This window comes from Oculina patagonica, chromosome 13 (assembly GCF_052425735.1).
Source record: "Oculina patagonica isolate OP01 chromosome 13, crgOcupat, whole genome shotgun sequence".
Classification (NCBI taxonomy): Eukaryota; Metazoa; Cnidaria; class Anthozoa; order Scleractinia; family Oculinidae; genus Oculina; species Oculina patagonica.
The window spans coordinates 7,562,496-7,581,034 of record NC_135770.1 but is presented as its reverse complement, the minus strand read 5'-3'; the positions used below and the strand labels follow the sequence as shown (position 1 = coordinate 7,581,034).

The 18,539-nt window shown below is 39.4% G+C and overlaps 2 protein-coding genes across 11 annotated transcripts in view; one reads left to right on the top strand and one right to left on the bottom strand.

Annotated features, from left to right (window-relative positions):
- Positions 1-18,539, bottom strand: part of LOC144635400 (scavenger receptor cysteine-rich type 1 protein M130-like) — a 327,613-nt gene that overhangs the window by 213,437 nt on the left and 95,637 nt on the right. The gene's annotated exons all lie outside the window — the stretch shown is intronic.
- LOC144634914 (uncharacterized) overlaps positions 1-18,539 on the top strand; it is a 203,768-nt gene that overhangs the window by 117,546 nt on the left and 67,683 nt on the right. For all 10 annotated transcript variants that reach the window (XM_078493960.1, XM_078493966.1, XM_078493965.1 and 7 more), the window contains 4 exons: positions 1,048-1,401; positions 1,774-1,800; positions 6,713-6,902; positions 7,231-7,395. In XM_078493960.1, coding sequence (XP_078350086.1) covers positions 1,048-1,401; positions 1,774-1,800; positions 6,713-6,902; positions 7,231-7,395 — 736 coding nt within the window. The remainder of the gene's footprint in view (positions 1-1,047; positions 1,402-1,773; positions 1,801-6,712; positions 6,903-7,230; positions 7,396-18,539) is intronic.

Genomic DNA, 18,539 nt, shown 5'->3' with positions numbered 1-18,539 from the left:
AACATGCCTGGTTAAGTATACAAAAAAGCGAGAAAAAAAAAAAAAAAAGACCAAATAAAAAAAAAAAAAAAAAAATTTAAAAAAAAAAAAAAAAAAAAAAATAAAAAAAAAAAAAAAAAAAAAAAAAAAAAAAAAAAAACACAAACACTGTTACTCATGTTTGTGCTTTTCACGGATCAACGTTTCTTCAATTAGGTATATATGACAACTATGCTTCTCAGAGCCCATATCATGAAATGTTTCAGTAAGCTTGAAAAACTACATCGACCTTTCTGAATTTAGCGCTTGTCTGATTGTGATTGATTAAGAAGGCTCGACAGGGTTTTCAGCTGCACGCGCGCGCTACTTGCAGTCGTCATCCATGGGTGCAGTGGGCGCAGCTTACAGGGAATGTCTTTTTTTTAATTGTCAAGCGAAGAATTAGTTCCAACGCTATGGGAAACCATTTTTATATTAAAACCAATAAGTCTGGGCACTTTCTGGGTTTTAATATTTCGGCTTTTAGTGTTTACGTAAGTAACGGATGAAAACTGCAGCAACAACGATCCGAATGAACGGCCGAGTGAGCAGCCCAACATGTTTCCAGTAAGCACATGAGAGCTCTGAACAAAGAGAACGAACAGACGAAGGTTGTAAGCGCAGAACGCCATCCACAGAACTGTCTGACCAGAGCCAGGGTTTCAGTGGTAAAAGAAAATCATGATAGTTATGTTTGTGTAAAAAAACGCAATCTGCACCAACGGCAAATCGAATGAACGGAAGAATGAACAGCAAGACAGGTGCATAAGCCCCTGAATGCCTGAGCAGACAAACCGGGCAATCATGAAAGCAGAAAACACAAAAAGTCTAAAATTCATCTGACTATGGTGTTTTTACTTGGTAGTGTGGATGGTTGTCCATATTTTTTGGTGTACTTATTAATTGATCGATTGATTGATTGATTGATCAATTGACGGATTGCTTGACCTATTGATATGTTGATGAATAAGGCTGGATTAAATGATTGATCGATTAATTGATTGATTATGATGAATGCTCTGTTTTTAGCGACCCCTGGAACTCGCTAGACTTCATCAGTCTACTGGTCTATTTGATAATTATAACACTGAAGGTAACCACGATGGTAACCTCTAGATCAGAGATGAACAACCGAGCTCTCGCCATTGCTGGCTACTTCTACAGCTTCAACACCTTGTGCCTAACAATGAGGGTTTTTGGTCACGTGACAGAACAGTCAAGACACCTTGGCGTCATCCAGATTGCCCTATTTAACATTCTTAAAGACATAAGCACTATAATCTTACAGTTCATAGCAGGAATTTTGGCTTTCTCCATCGCCATAACTAAAGTTTTCATGGCAGAGAAATCTTTTATTGCGAATGGAATTGCCCAAAATGACATGTAAGTGTTTTTTTTTTATGAATTTACCTCTTTCTTTGATACGATTCTGGACCTTTTTACCACATACTGAAATTTCAATTCCAGTTATAGCCCTGGCTTTTAAACATACAGATTGAACATTACAAAAAAGATGAAATAGTGCGTCTTACTGATCATCCCATGCCACACAATTAGCCTGGAAATACATTTCTTACAGCTTATCCACAACTTACACATACTTCCTTATATTGAATAGAGGAAACGATGCTGTCAACAAGAATTGACTTACAATGATGGTGTTATAGGGATATGGCAATTCTACGCTGATTCCCCTTAGGAATCCGACAACTTGCTGAGCACTCATACTAACTAACGATTTCAAATATTTTTCAGCACTTGTAGAAACTCTGGACCTTCATGGTAAGTGCTCCCAGCAAGCCATTCGCTTGCTCTCTAAGGTTTGGTAAACATTCAGTGAAATGAGGGTAGAAAAGGGTTTCTCTCTGATCCGTGAAAGGCCTCTTTTTTTTTCCTGAATCGTAAACTGGCTCTTTTTTTCTCGCGAAACGTGAGTTGGATACTATTTTATTTTTCGTTAAAAGTGATCTATGCTCCCACCCCTTTCCTTTTTACTATCTTCTAAAATTAAAACGACAGATCTGAGGAAAAAAACTGGTAACAGTAGAATAAAAAAGAACTTTTTGAAAATTCATAGAGTAATTGACTTTTGATGTGGGCTACAGTTTTCAGTGTGAGATATAGCGCATGCGTCCTGCTCTGAATGCTGAATGAAGAATCACATTTCTAGCCTTTGTAAAAAGCTTGTTTATCATAACACTCATGAAAGCCTTATATATTTATTTGCCTTGTATATTTTGTTATTTCAGTAGGCTTATTTTGATACTTCAAAATGCTAACTTTGTTTCGAGGGTTACAGAAAGGAGGTCGAGGGATAAAGTCGATTGTTCTTCTTTATTCACCTTATAGCCTCTGAGCCAAGTTAACATTTTGATGAATAATAACAGTTAAGCTATCCTGGGTACTAGAGGTTTTCCCCCCCACTACCAAATAGAGACATGATCGACAGACCGTCACCGAAAACCGCGCAAGGAAACCCTCTGGCACTCAGGGTATGGTTAAGCCAAAGATTCGAGCCGAACAATTTCATTTTGCAGTGTCTCTGATAAGCAGCGCACTAACATCTACATCTACATTTATTAAGTTGATAATGATAATGAATACATAATGAGGGCAAGACGTGTATGTGATCGCTCCGGACTTTTTCTCCTCTGCTTCGCTCTCTGCTGGACCAAGCAACCATTTCTGAACGGAAGACACTGCAGTAGCTATGAATCTACAAACTGGCCTCGAAAATGCGACTCAAGACTGAATACTCTGCCTCCTAGAAGGGATTTTTTCAATCCACCGGCGTCTTTCCGTTCGACCCAAATAGCTGCTGCAATTTTGCTTCACAATACATCAAATTACTCTAACAAGGATGTATTATTCACAACGAGCATTTCACATCGCTGGGCGAATAGCTACACAATCACTGACTCGTTATTGCTCAGGAATTTATCAAAGTGGCGCAGGATGAAAAGACACAAAAGACCATGTTCTTATTATCCAAACAGCTCCGCCACTTTCAACATGGAACTAATTGGCGATCTGACATTTAAGCTCAATCCTGGGCCCACTATGAACAGAACAATACCGGTCATTGTTTCTTCGCAAGCCAAGCGCAGCCATGCATTACGGCCATCCACTGTGTCACACAACGTCACCCTCGGCTCCAAAAATTGCTGTCCCAGAGGAGTGAATTGGCACAATCTTATCAGCATAAGATGCTCAAAGCAAAATCTGCTGTATGGTAACAATAACAGAAGACCAATGGACGTGCCAAAGAACAACAGAAAGAAACTAACCTGCATGACAATGAACTGTCGGAGCGCTAAAAACAAAATTGCCGGTGTCTGACATTTGCAGAATGCAGAATGCAGAATGCCAAATGCAGACTAAGAGAATATATTGTGTTACCTTTACCATTATTAAAAGCTAACCGTAAACAGGCTAACCGAAGTGCTATTTATGTACCAGTCAATTCCAAAACCGCCCATGCTCCCCCCCCCGGCAAACCCCCGGGCATTTGACTTTTTCGAAAAATTTTGGTCAAATTCCCCGCTATGTTGGCGGTTTAGGCGGTCAAATGCCCCACTAGTTAGGGCTTCAAAGAGCGTTAAATCCCCCACACTTTTCGGATTAGACAAAATGATTAACTATAACAAAACGACGAAAACATTGATGTTTACTTTCGCTCTGTGTAGCTTGAAATCACTCTTTCTAGCTCTGCTAATTCGTTGTCTGCGAAGGGTTTCCTGAAAATATCTTATTGATACCGAGAAGAAAATTGTCTTCTGACAAAAAAATCCACAGTTAAATGCTTTTCGCTGAAGGCAAAAAGGATAACGTAACAAAAACCGAGGTGGAATCGCGGAATAGCTCGAGTATCGTGAACATTCGTAGTCGCAGTGATTATGAACGAATGACAAAATGCTTTAGCATTTGACCGCTGGCTCTTGTTCCTTCGATAGTCAAATGCCCCACCTGGTGGGTGAAGTTTTGCGTCAAATTCCTGGCACTGGCACATTAGGCTAACCGGAGTGTGTAGTACGCTAACCCGAGTGAAAAGTTCACTCCGTTTAGCCTACTATACACTCCGGTTAGCCTACTATACACTCCGTTTAGCCTACTACACACTCCGGTTAGCCTACTATACACTCCGGTTAGCCTGTTTACGGTTAGCTTTCAATAACGGTAAAGGTAACACAATATATTCTCTTAGTCTGCATTCTGCATTCTGCATTCTGCATTCTGCATTCTGCATTCTGCGTTCTGCATTCTGCAGTCTGCATTCTGCATTCTGCATTCTGCAAATGTCAGACACCGCAAAATTGCAGACATCGCTGCTGTAGTTGACCAATACAAACCTGACATCATCCTTGGTACTAAATCCTGGTTAAGTTCGAACATCGAAAGTAACGAAATATTTCCAAAGGGCTACAAAATGTTCAGAAAAGATCGCCCTGATGACTGCCACGGCGGAGGCGTTTTCCAGGCAGTGAAAGACGACATTATAGTAACACATCGTTCGGACCTGGACACCGACTGCGAAATTATTTGGACCCAATGTCAGCTAACAGACAAGAAAACAAAATCACTGCTGTTTGGATCATACTATCGACCAAATTCATCAAACGTCACAAGCCTTGATGAACTAGATGCATCACTGTTAAAACTTGGGAACAACGTGCATAAAAATAACATCATTGTTTCTGGTGATTTCAATGCTCCTGATATTAACTGGGATACCGAATATTCAAGTCAATCTCCTGCCTCTGACAGACTGTTAGAAATTATTGATGATCACGATCTGAGTCAACATGTCAAAGAGCCAACTAGAAGGGACAGGAATACACAAAACATCTTAGATCTAATTTTGTCCAATAATTCTAACATCATTGAAAATATCAGCATCGTCCCAGGTATAAGTGATCACGACATTGTGTTATTCACTGTGAACACTTCTTGTCGAAGAAAGAGAAATGTCAAACGCAAAATATACATTAGAAAGAAAGCCGACTCTACTCGCATTAAAGAAGAACTTACAAATCTATCCCTTCATATGGATAACGGGGCTTTAATTCAATCGACGATAAATGGAGCTGCTTCGAAGAAAACATCCACCGTATAATGGATTCTTACATCCCCTCAAAGTGGACTAGCTCACGATATAATCTACCATGGTTCAATCACTCTTTGAAACGTCTTGCCAGGCGTAAACAAAGGCTCTATAATAAAGCAAAATTATCTCGAAATCATCTCAAAATCATCTCGAAATCATCTCAAAATCATCTCGCGACCTTAGGTATTTGAAAAATTCTTCAAGACTGGTAAAACAAAACAAAACGGGCCAACAAACAATGCCACCAGTTAGAGTAGTTAACACGGAAAACCTGCATGGAGTAGGGCCGGGGGGGGGGGGGGGGGAGGAAACTTCCTTTGTTACGCGATTCAAAAAGGGGACAAAGCGGTGCCGGGCAACCAAGAATGCGCAGCAGCTATCGAGTGGTTGCTAAGGCCCCGGTGAATAGCTTGACAAAGTTCATTGTTTAGTTTGCATAATTTATACTTGGCCTTGCACAAAACACAACAGCTATTTGCGTTTTGATCGCTCCTTTTGTCGGATATCAAAACACCAAACAGTGATAAAGGTGACCAGTCTGGCAAAAGTAGAGATTGTGAGTTATACTAAGTAAAAATAGCTCCAATGGTTCTGAAATTATTTCCCATTTTTTGGTTGTTAAATTTCAAGCGTGACAAATTTTTTCGCTTGTCATTCCACGCCGCCAAAACATTTTTAGTCACGTGAGACTTTAGGTGAGAAATCTGGCTGAAAATGCCAAAAACATCTCAGCGGCGTAAAACATCAAACGCAAACACCGCCACTATTTGCATTTCACACGCACGCAGTCATGGATATTTAAATATTTCTGAGAAAAAAAAACAAAACTTTGGTTTGACGTCTTTCTTAGCAACGGCTTGATTGATATAGACTTGCACCGTTTCCAGGCACTGCTATGTCTCCAAAGAAAAGTGCCGACTTTCTCCCCCCCCCCCCCGCCCCCCTGAGTAGGGCTTATAACCGGGATATTGTTTTCGTTCCTACGGAATGGTGGGACTATAACCGGGGGGAGGGGGGTAATAAGGGGTTTACCATTCGAAGAAATTGATCAAAATTGTACTTATTTTTGCTGCAACTATCAATTCAATAGATTTTATTTTAGTCTGTGTATAAAACCATTAACAACAATAACGACTACACAGGCCATTGTAGTCAAGTTGAGACGAAAATAACTTTTAATTTGGCGGTATGTTAGTTGTAATTCAGCGACAACAATAATTCCAAACCACGTGAATTCAAAACTGAGCAACAAAAAATCCGAGGCATATACTCGGTTTACTGTAGATCTACTTCGTAATAGGGAATCTCAATGAAGTCGTGCGACAGACTTGCGTACGATATATATATATATAAAACAATAATTACAACATTTTTTTTATGTTTTAGAATTAATTACAACTAAGTTAAAATACTTTTTTCATTTTGCTTGGGTAATAATAAAAGATTTTATGAAACGATCAGGTCATGCTGGAATAACAAAACACCTCTTATTTCTCAAACGCTGACCGTGAGAACTGGCCATGGGAGGTAGCAGATTAGCTAGCTTGTGATCTGCCATTCTTACAATATCTAAACATCTTTATTTGGCAGTTGGTGGATGATGGTTACTCATCTGGGGTGGTCTCTGCTTGGGGCACAGGAGACTGACCCTTTGGCGTCCGTAGATGTTCCTTCGGAGACTGTCGCCCAAATCCTATACGCTGCCTTTCTAGTTTTTGGAGTCATCCTTCTTGTTAATATGCTGATAGCCTTGCTTAGTAACACGTGGCAGCGTACAGTGGTAAGAGGCAAAATCTCGACTTGGCCTTTTGCGATTGCAAGAGTCTGTCCACCTAACGCTCATTGTTGCTGTTATATGTGAGGCTCTTTGACCAGAGCACTTAAAAATATTATGTGTTTCGCTTCTAGCGGCCTTGCCTGGCCCTGCCACTACAGTAGATTCGACCGAACACACACAGCTACACATACTTTCTTTCATGTTCTTTCACCATAAAGTTATAAGTTGCATCTAGCATAGAAAAGGTATTAAAAACGTTCGTATAGACCCTTGCTCTACAAAGGTTACTCGAAGGCCACAACTTACACGTTCTTGTCTTGAATATTTCAAGGAAAACTCGTTAAAGGTGTGGACAATCAAAAGAGCAATTACAATTCAGACATACGATGCCTATGATCCAGTACCAGTCCCCCTTAATATCATCTACAACATCGGCAAGCTACTCAGGCTTGTCGGCAAGCTACTCAAGCTTGTGGGAAGCAAAGACAAAAAAGAGGTAGGAATAGATAACTAGCGGCTGCTAAATTAAAAGGAAATACGAATACTTTAGGCCTGACTCAGCTAAATGGTTACAATTTTACTAGAAGAAATAAAAATAAAATTATCCATCACTTCCTGCAATATATATGTTGTGGTTAAATTTTCTCTTTGATGTAAAAGTTTTCAAACCAGTTTGATTTTTTATTCCCTTTTTTCAGTTTATGATAATGAATATGAGACAATGAAAAAAAAATTGAAAAATTTTAAACCAAATATAAAATTTAACCACAACATACATAAAGTCTCGTTAGAATTTTCCTAACAAACTTGACTGTGTGATTTTGATATATTGCCAGCCGTGTTAGATATTTTTGGAAGGTAGGCTTGTAAGAAGATCCACTACGGACTTAAGCGTAATCTATCCTGTACTGTACCAATACTGAACGCTGAAAAATTGGTGTGATAATTTTATCTCGTTACTGGAGATCTTTAGGAGGGTCTGAATGGGGGTGGAAAGGGAGCTCGAGGGTGTTTGGGGTTGCGGGAGGGGGTTAAAAATTTCAGTTGCAAGTTTAAATTTTGGCCGTTTGTCAGTTGTTAGTTAATCTTTGGACAATTTGTTAGTTGACAGTTAGTTTGCTATTGATAAATAACAGCCAAATCAATTATTTCTTATTGGTTATTATTAATTAACTGTTTAATTTAACTATTTCTTTTTGATCCTTCACAAGGTATAACATTACTTAAGCACATGTGCACTTTTTCTTAAACTTCTCTGCGTGAATTCATTTTTGTCGTACTACATAACGCCATTATTTTTTGATAAGCAGGGCAAACAACTGCTCCTTTCGCTTCATTTTTAATCAGCTATGAAAATATCCACCGACGTACCTTACAGATCTAGGCAAAAATGTGCGCGTATTTGATGGCAGGATCTAGATTCTGTAGTCCTCCGCCTCAATAACGGAGTTGTCGGGTCAGAGTCATTCTCATCATCTTGAGGAGGCCGCGCATCACCAACTGACACGCAGGTAAAACAGTAATATACAAATGTGACTTCTGTCACATCTTTATCTGTCGCGAAACGTTCTATTTCTCTGCTTCCGTATTGGAATCATTTTTTTTGTCTTCGGTGGTTTCACCCCGAGGCCCGGACTGTCCTTTGCCTCACGGGTCGGTATTTGTCCACCAATTCTTTTATTGCTGTTAAGTCTCAGCACTGATCTCTGCTGACGGAAGAGGTTGCAAGAACCTCCAACGTACATCTAGACATATTTTATGTCTCTAGCCCTCTTCAGACAATAACCGAACTACTGCGCGCGCTTTGTTTGGTTAATGCCTGTTATTTAAGTAGAGAGTACAAATGACGCCAAAGTTTTTCAAAACTCGTGGGACCACAACAAAAATAAGTTAAGTGTTGTACCCTGTAAGTTTCGAACAATTTTAAAAAGTTTACCGATTTGGCTGAAATTTGCATGTAATCATGATTTGGGGTCCTTAGTACGAAATGGATGTATTAAAGTTCTATAAATTTTTACTTTGGAAATTATGGAGACAGCCATTTTCGATCGGCTTCGAGAGCTAGCAAATATGGCGGATCGAAGGACTTCTTCTTACTCTATCTCCGAGCCTAACAGAACATTTTAGCAAAAACCATTTTCACCACCTTAAAGAGCTATTTTTTTTTCTTTCGTTCTGTATCGAACATTTGCTGAAACGAAAAGTTTGGATTTTGAACGAGCAAGATGCTGTACGGTACTTCCAGAATGATTTTTCGACTCATAAATTTACAGTATATCGAAAGATCGATATCTCCCATGTTATGTCGATTGAGAACGTGCCGTTTATCAGACATGTAGCGTTTTTATAGATGATTTAATACCAGAAATAGAAAAAAAATGGACAACTCTATTTGGAAAAGAGAAAACAATTTAACAAGTTGCTGTACTTATACCTAATCGTACCTTTTTGGTACGCTTCGGCGGCATATCAGGCGAGTTTGGTCGAGCCATGGTTCGTATTTTGGCGAGACGCAGTCGACCCAAAATACCCATGGCGAGACCGAACGAGCCTGATAAGCCGCCGAAGCGTACAAAAGGTACTATTAGGTATTTACCGTACCCAAATTCAGCCACAAATCCGGTGATATTATTCGCTCTGTTGAAACCATGCTTGCCAGCTACGTAGTGCAAAATGTGTTGACGTGCTTGTATTGACACTTTTTTTTTTTATCAAGTTCTCTTCTCACATGTTTTTACTCGTTTGTTTGGAGTTTTATTCTCTACATTTTCAAAATCCAAATTTAGCGAAAAATTTGAAAACTTCGACTCCATTGTTTTAGTGTGAATTTTTCAGTACCCGTCGGCAAACATCGCGCAATTGGCGAGCGCGCTCAAGTTTAGTTTTGGCGGGAAAGTTTTTCTCATTTTACGACCGGTAAACACCAGCTAATTAAAAATACTAGTTTCTGTTTTATTGGTAAAACCTCTTTTCAATTCAACGTACGCGGCGGAAACACTACTTTACTTCAAAGTGACCATGATATCGTAGCATATCAGGTCAGTGACTTGATATCGTAGGATATCAGGACAGTAGATCGCGCTTCTGATTGGCTACTTGCGAATTTGGGTACGGTAATTTGCGGTATGATGCAACCATCAACATGAACGTCGTGGTACCATGTGGAGACAAAGCGTTAACATTTTCGTCTTCTTCAAAAAAAAATGTAAGCAAATTTTGTTTACAAACAACGATTTAGTACCCAAAATAAAGAGGAAAAATCGTTTGAATAATTTTGTAGAAGGCTCTCGATCACTGCTTTGATTTAACTGATATAAACAAAGAACAGCCTCGAAACAGGTCTGTATCAATATGCCCAAAGGAAGCCTCACACCTATTTTATTTTGCATTTCAAGCCGATTGAACTATTCATTAAGCGACAAAACAGCAAAATATTCTTAGAATACAAGTGCAGTTAAATATGGATCTGAATAACGTGAAAGATTATGATCTGCTCCAAAGTAAATATGCAACATCAAGTTACATTATATCTTCGTCACGTAATACATTCGAACGTTGTTACTTTGCTTGTGTTTTACTAAGGCTTCCAATATCAACAGTTCTCCCTCCAGTTATTTTAAGTTAAGTTTAAGCTTGGTATATTTCTGTGTTTTTGGACGCAATATCTCGAGCGACACTAGATAAATAAACTGCACTTGAAATGAACAATTTTAGCAATGGCTAAGGGTGGAGTGGTGGGGGTCGAAATGCCCGCTGTCGAACAGTAGATAAGCTATTCGGGCACAACGAACTCACCGAACGATAGGGTAAATATCAGAAAGAACCTTATCTTTTATCTTTGTTATAATGAAACTATATATTATGCCAAGAATCGCGCATAGGTTTTATAATTCGAACACAACATCAATACAACAAACAAACAAGATTTGGGACACAATCAACATCCAGGGGCTTATCCAAAATTTAATTCAGAAAACACTGTTGAAACGTTTTTGCTTCAAATAACTTCACCCCCGCATCTCCTCACCAGCCACCAGTAGCGGTTGCACAACCATGGTTTAAAAAAGATGAAAACTATGAGCTACCATAAACAGTACTAATACACGTGCGTGAGAGAAGTGTAGTTTGGGACCGGTCATAAAGTTCAGGGGGGGGGGGGGGGGATGGGTTATGAATTTTTTCTTTTTAAGTACTGATTTTCAGTGGCCCACCCCCGAATTATTTGACACCATTGGGGCGGCCCACCCCTGGAGTGGCACAGAAAAACCTAGTGGCCCACCCCCACCCCTCCCCGGCCAACCAAAATCAGTAGTGTAGATAGGTACAAAGGGAACATTAGCTTACCACTTTTGTCAAAATCTCCAAAAAGTTATCGAGATCGAAAGTTTGAATCATGTCAGTATTAGAATCCTGAAATGCTATCTAATAGACATTCTGATAGGATTTTTGTACTGTTTTAGATGATCTTTTTACAGTTCAAAGGGATACTAATAGTTGGTGGTTTTGAGTTAATGATTTTTGTACAAAGCAAAGTCAGGAGCCCATGGCAAAGTAGAGGGGTCCGGGAGAATGCTCCCCCGGGAAAATTCAGATTTTTAGAAACTCGGAAATCTTATTTTAGGCATTCTGGTAGAATATTTGTACCATTGTAGAAGTAGTCTATGCAGTTTAAAGGGATAACAATAGTTGGTGGTTTTGAGTTGATGATGTTTGGTACATGGCAAATTAGGGGGTCTGGGGGAATGTTCCACGGGAAAATTTAGATTTTTAGCACCTCAGAAACGCTGTTTTAGGCATCCTGATAGAATTTTTGCACTTTTATAGATGCTGTTTTATGAATAATCTAACCATGACCCACCCCTAATGCAGTGCATTATTTTTCCTGACCCACCCTTTTTGACATGTTGAAAATAGTGGCCCACCCCCAATTTTTCATAGCCCACCCCCCTCTGTACTTTATGACCGTTCCCTTATCACTGTCGATGCAAGAATTTCAGTGTCAGGCAAGTGTCATGTCTGTTGAGGGGGGCTTTCGGAAACCCAGACTTCCCCCCCTGGATCCGCCACTAACATATGCTATCTATTGGGCGTATAAAAGTGCCCTAAGGTAAAACGATATGTAACACGGAGAACCGTTTATTATATTTAATAGGGATCAGACCTTTTGAACATTAAGCGCCCAATTCCAATAAGCATCCTTATACTGATAAGCGCCGCTGTCCCTGCTGTCATGGGCGCCCTATTTTAAAAGGCATACCTTTTCCTATAAGCAACCTCAATGCTAAAAGTGCCCTATTCTGATATAATAGTATTATATGTTATTTTCATTAGGGGGTGGAGGTGAGGGGCACAACTCGTGGCCTCCTATCTTTTCAGTTATTACAGTTTTACGGCGAGGAAGGGATAGAGAAGCTAGAAGGATAGAACACGGGCGATCAAAGCAATCGTGATTGCCCCAATCGCCGCAGACGTTAGCGATCGTCTGTGTAATTTTCTCATATATAATCGCCCCAATCGCAAGACAGAAGCGATTGAAACGATCAGGGCGATTATATGGGAACCAGCCTTTATAAGAGTACAAAACACACAGCTTACGAATGTTCTCGCCAACACCAGTCGTTTGTGTGCTTGTACAGTTTGAAGATCATTTCAGATTTCCCGTTTTTCGCCAACCAAAGAAACATTTTACGGTTAAAATAGTACAGCTCCGCCATTAAGTTAATTATAAGACCTCAAGTGGTGCTTGACGTGTTTTTATTGAAGAAATTCATACACTTTTTGTAAAAGGAATTTGTAAAACACTCACTCTGATGACGCGACCAAAGCAAGAAAATGTCTCCAAGCCAATCAAAAGCCGCGAACGAGAAATGTTTCAATGCAATTGGTTACTTGTTCACACAAAAGAAATTCTAAAAATCATATATTCTCTTGTAAACTGATTTAAACAATAATAAAAAATCTTTGGATGTTGTCCTTCAGTAGCATGTTCAATAAAAATGTTAAAAGTTCAACTGAGGCCTTACACTACTCTGTTAAAAAGTTTTAAAAAGTTTTAAGATCCAAGCTTTCGCCGATCTACGGCATCATCAGGGATAATTAACAATTATTCCACGAGCCCGCGTTGGATACGAGGTGGTAAATAGCCAACGAGGCGCGAAGCGCCGAGTTGGCTATAACGGCTCGTATCCAACAAGGGCGAATGGAATAATTGTTTTATTAAATTCTTCTCAAGTTTAAATCGACTGGACATTTCATTTTGATGTAAACGAAGTGATAGTATGAGGAGGCGCGAAAACTTCTGGCGCGGTGTTCACTTCTTGAGTTGAATGAAACATACGAGGAAAGCGAGCCAGAGAGTTTTCTTTCCAAGATTTTCCTCGAACAATCCCCTCTAAAGTCGTCTAAATATCCTGGAAATTGTGACAACAGTTAAGATTTACGAGAAGATCCGAAGCAAAAGCTTTTCTGGAAACTACAAGTCTTGTGCAAGTCGAACGAAGCAAGTGTTTACATTGTACTTCTTTACGGCTCCACGGCTGTCATCAAGACTGCTATATTATTTGAAGCGAAATTCAGCTTAAAGTGGAACAGGTTTGTTGAAGTATAAAAGCACAAAACCAAGATTGAAAGGTAACAAACTTTACGGAAGTGCTGAGCCTAGTTTTATGACGTACACTGAATGAAACTGTGTCAGTTTGCCGTTCTTTCGTAAATTATTTGCTGCTTTTCTACTTTATTGACTCGCTCTTGTTGTGTGTTTACAAGCGTTATTAATTAAACTTTTCGCATCAATCCTTTTGTTTTGCGTAGTTAATTTTACTATGGCATTTCTGTGGTTGTGGTAGGCACCGCTGATTATTTCTTGTTCATAAAGTTCGCCAAATTTGCTGTTTTTCAACCATTTTTCCGATGGAACCGTAGAAAAATTTTAGCTTGGCAAAAGTAACGCAATCATTTTCCAAATAAGGTCAAACTAAGGTATACGAGCTGACAACCGGGATTGAGTGAACCAATCAGAATGCTAGAAATGCAATATCCGTGGCTGAAAATTTAATAATAAGAAATATTCCGCGCGAGGCTTATATACAGATGTAAAATAAAACGTGAGAAAAGCGAAAGAATGTGGGCGGTGAATGTAAATGCTAATTAATAAGATACAAATATAAATAAAAATGAAAATGTGGTCTAACGAGCGAGTGTCAAAGTACAAAGAGTACTACCGGGTCGCGCACAAGTCATACACGCTTAGACGAGCTCTCTCTCAGAACAACACGGAACGGACATGCACGAGGGCCAACTGCCCTGTCTCCGACACCAAATTGTGCTTATTACGCAACGCTGTTTACCAAATCACATGTAACAATTGCAACCAATACTACATCGGGAGCACTACACGCTTTATCCACGATCGAGTAAGAGAACACCTGAACAATGACAATTCCTCCGTGAAGAAACACATTTCAAAGTGCCAAAACAAAGCTCACAAAGGCATCGAAATCAAGACCATTGTACTAGAAAACGACCCCGCAAATCTACGACTGTTTGAAGCTTTTTACATACGGAACTACAAACCTGCCCTCAACTCACGAGAAGAGTGCAGCGAATTCGCGGACTTGTTATTCTAATACTTATTTTAACATATCTAGAGACTCTTTGGGTACTTTGACACTCGCTCGTTAGACCACATTTTCATTTTTATTTATATTTGTATCTTATTAATTAGCATTTACATTCACCGCCCACATTCTTTCGCTTTTCTCACGTTTTATTTTACATCTGTATATAAGCCTCGCGCGGAATATTTCTTATTATCCCTGATGATGCCGTAGATCGGCGAAAGCTTGGATCTTAAAACTTTTTAAAACTTTTTAACACAGTAGTGTAAGGCCTCAGTTGAACTTTTAACATTTTTAATAATAAAAAATATAATGAATAATTGGGGCACGTTGTACCCCCTTCTTGCCGTAGTTCCAACAAGTCTGAACCATCGAATGGCCCGCTGGGCCTTTTTCTGTGCAGCAGGTATTCTCATAAGTTTACAAAAGGTGCCACATTCTGGAAAGTGTCTTTATCGCAACAAGCTTCTTTTACTTTTTAGCGCCGTTATATTTTATTTGGTTTTCGTGCTGTCATGTGTCGTCATCAAAATTATAAAACCCAGAAGTTTTTATCCTTCACTGGCTATTAGACTCCCTTAATATATATCTTGCCGATGGTGTTTAGCTCGATAGCATTCGCCGTCTTTAAGATAGTAATTTCAAATTCAGTTTGAGAGTTTCACGCCGCCAGAAGGCTGTCACGATTTCTAAAAGAAAATGCCTTATCCTGCGATTTTTAACAATCTGATCAGTTGAGGTTTTGCGAGAAGTGTTTATGTGAATGTTTACTTATTCATGGGGGTGATTTGACCACCCTTTGTAGCAGAATTTAATGCCAAATGAAACATTTTGACGGATAACTCGAGAACGGAATAACGTACAGACCTGAACCGTGGACAAGTAGTTTATATAGTAGTTTTCTAAAACCTATAATATTCCTGATTTTTTTCCTCAAAAGTATTGGATTAATTTTTACGCGGCGTGACAGTGCCGTGACAGTGAAAACCACTTATGAGCGTTTCTAGTCCAATAAGCGCCATATTCTAATAGGCATCCCAATTCTGATAAACGCCCCTGTTCTAATAAATGCTACTATTCCAATAAGCTCCATTTTTATATGACTGAATCCTTGCGCGGGCAAGATGAAGCGAATCCTTTGTTCTGATTGGCTACGCTAGCATCCAAGATGGGCGTATCTTGCCCGCTTGAGATTTCCCGCGTCGGTCCCGAGAAAAGAATACCTCTTTTTGGCCATGTAATAAATCCTTTATTGATCAGGCGTTTTTTGTCAAGATGGCTACATGGATATCGGCGTCGTCTCTTTTTTGCGTTTTTATTGACCCGACTTCGTCTCGGTCCATAAAAGAAAATGCAAAACGGAACTTGGGCAATATCCAGTCAGCTTGACCCCACGCTTGGTCAATAACACTTCCGATGAACACACCTATTCCAGTTATCGCTTTCTATATTCCAAAAAGGTGCACGCCCTTTTTTCCTCCGATGAGGGCGTTCCTATTCCAGTTCCAATAAGCACCCCCCCCCCCCTCCCCCTTATCCAGTGCCTGTTTACAGCGCACCTGTTCCAATTAGTACTTATAGTGTAATAAGCGACTCTATTCCAATAAGGTGAGATGAGCCCCCTCCCTCCCTTGTTCTAATGAAAGGGGAAAGTCGGAGTGAAAACTGGCCCTTACTGTTTCCATTAGGGTAGGGAGCAAAAACTATTTGTCCCTTTATTTGCTAGCTGAGCCACCATTTGAACGTTATTTTCTTAAATGAACAGAATTATAAATATTTAAGAGTAATAATTAGTACATGTTCATCAATGAAATGATCTATCGTTTTTATTCAACTTCAGAAAAAATGTGCAAGGAAGTGGAATTAACTGACTTCGTACATGCTTCGCCAAATATTGTCAACTTTTAACCTCGTGCTTTTCTCAGAAAATTCAACGCTAAAAAACGATCGTGAATATTAACTGCATTCAAACGTTCGAGCTCAAATTTTTAATTCCATGTAATATTTTATGAGATTGCAAAAACTACTAGCATTTCGTTTGCACCGTGGGAAACTTCCAAAGTTTTCATAGACGTGATATAATTGAATTAACATTGCGGTTTGCCAAGGATGTCAGTTTCACAGAGCATTGATCGAAATCTTAAACTTAATTCGTCCCTTCTGTTGCTTTGTGATCTATAATCGAAATGCGGAAGCAAAGCGAGGTTAAAATGGTGCTTAGATTATCTGTGAGAGTGCTGATAGCTGTTGGAAAAGCCTAAAGGCGAGTCAAGCATTTAACTTATTGAATAACAACAGAAACTAGCAAAGTGTTAACTGCAAGTGGCACTTCCAAAATACTAATGGCGCCATAGGCCGGTATGATCCTAGGCCTATAAAAACACGCTTTTAATGTCCATCCTCATTTGTGTTTGTTTTGCGTAATTTTCTTTAAGTTTGTTCGACGATTTAGCGCCTTTACTGGATATAAGGTAATGATCTTTATTCATTTCATCCGCAGAAGAGCGGCCATATTTCACTACTGACGTTCATAATGTATTTACTTTATTTCCATCAGTAAATCGAAGAAGTGATAATAACTCCTCTTTGAAATCATTCCAATGACGCAAACTGTCTTTATTCAGCCAGAAATCACTATTTAGAAGTAATATTTCTGGCACCTTATCAATCATCGAAGATAATTCAAATGCTTCTCCTCATTATTGTTGGTGTTGGTGGTTTCACAATCGTCAAACCTTCGCAACTTGTAAAATTTTTTTATTGCGTGCTATTGAAGTTGCCAATTTTTTTTTCTTATATCGAATAAGCCATAAATAAGCTACATTAAGGGAAAATGCTAAGTTCTCAATCGACATAACATGGGAGATATTGGTCTTTCGATAAACAGTAAATTCATAAGTCTTTAAAGCAACCTAGAGGTACACTACAACATTTTGCTCGTTAAAAACCAAAACGTTTCATTTCGACAAAATTTTCGGTACAGGAAGAGAGTAAAAGAATGAATCTTTAAGATGGGACTAATAGTTTTTTGTCGAAAGCTCATGGTACGTATACGCTTGTAGGTAAAGTGACAAGTAGTCCTTCGTTCCGCCATATTGGTTCGCCTTCGGGGCCGATCAAAACAGGCCATGTTCATAATTCCCAAAGTAATAATTTAGAGAACTTAAAAATATCCAATCCGTATTTAAGACCCCAAACCAAGACTACATGCAAAATTTCAGCCAAATCGGTTCGAATTTCGAATTTTCCAGAGTACTACAATTAAGCTTCTGACTCGTCCCCAGTCGTCTTTTCTGTCTCTCCTGCTGTCCCTCCTGAGTCCAGGGAGACTAGGTCAAGCTAAAAACGGAAGGAATCACGGGCTCCCCGCGCTTCTCACGTTAATATTAATAGGCGAGACTGAGAGACGACTCGGGACCAGTCAGAGTTAAGGTTAATGATAAATCTACCATGGCAAATAATCTGCCAAATATCGTTTACCTTTTAAGACATATTACTGGGTTAAACGATCTGTGACAGTGACAGCTGTAAGGTCGTCCCCTCTTTTTTCTTCTTTTACTGTCGAATACATTTTCTAATTTTGGGTCGGGCGGTCGGATTGAAAAAATAAAATCCTTGAAAAAAAATCCATGGGCAATCTATTGGAACTAGGAGGACCGGTCCCAAGCATCATTGCATTGGATGCTGGAAATAACGAAACGTTGTTACAAAATCAACATGGCGACAATAGAGAAAAAAAGATCGATGTCGTGGTTAAAACCAGCTGCAGCTGAGAAAAGCGAAAAAAAGATGAACTACCACTTTTTTGCGATCTGCCAGCATCCATGAGTTTTTTTTTTCGAAAACGCCAAAATATGGGTCCCACTCACTACGTTACACCCAGTGTACGTAATGTCGACATCCACGTTGTGTGTTGCTAGAAGTGAAAGTTTTTGTATGAGCAGTCAGAGTCAGGGTTTTGATAACATTTTTAAGAACAGTATCGGTTTAACTGGCGGTCGCGAGCGTGAAGGCGCAAACACGA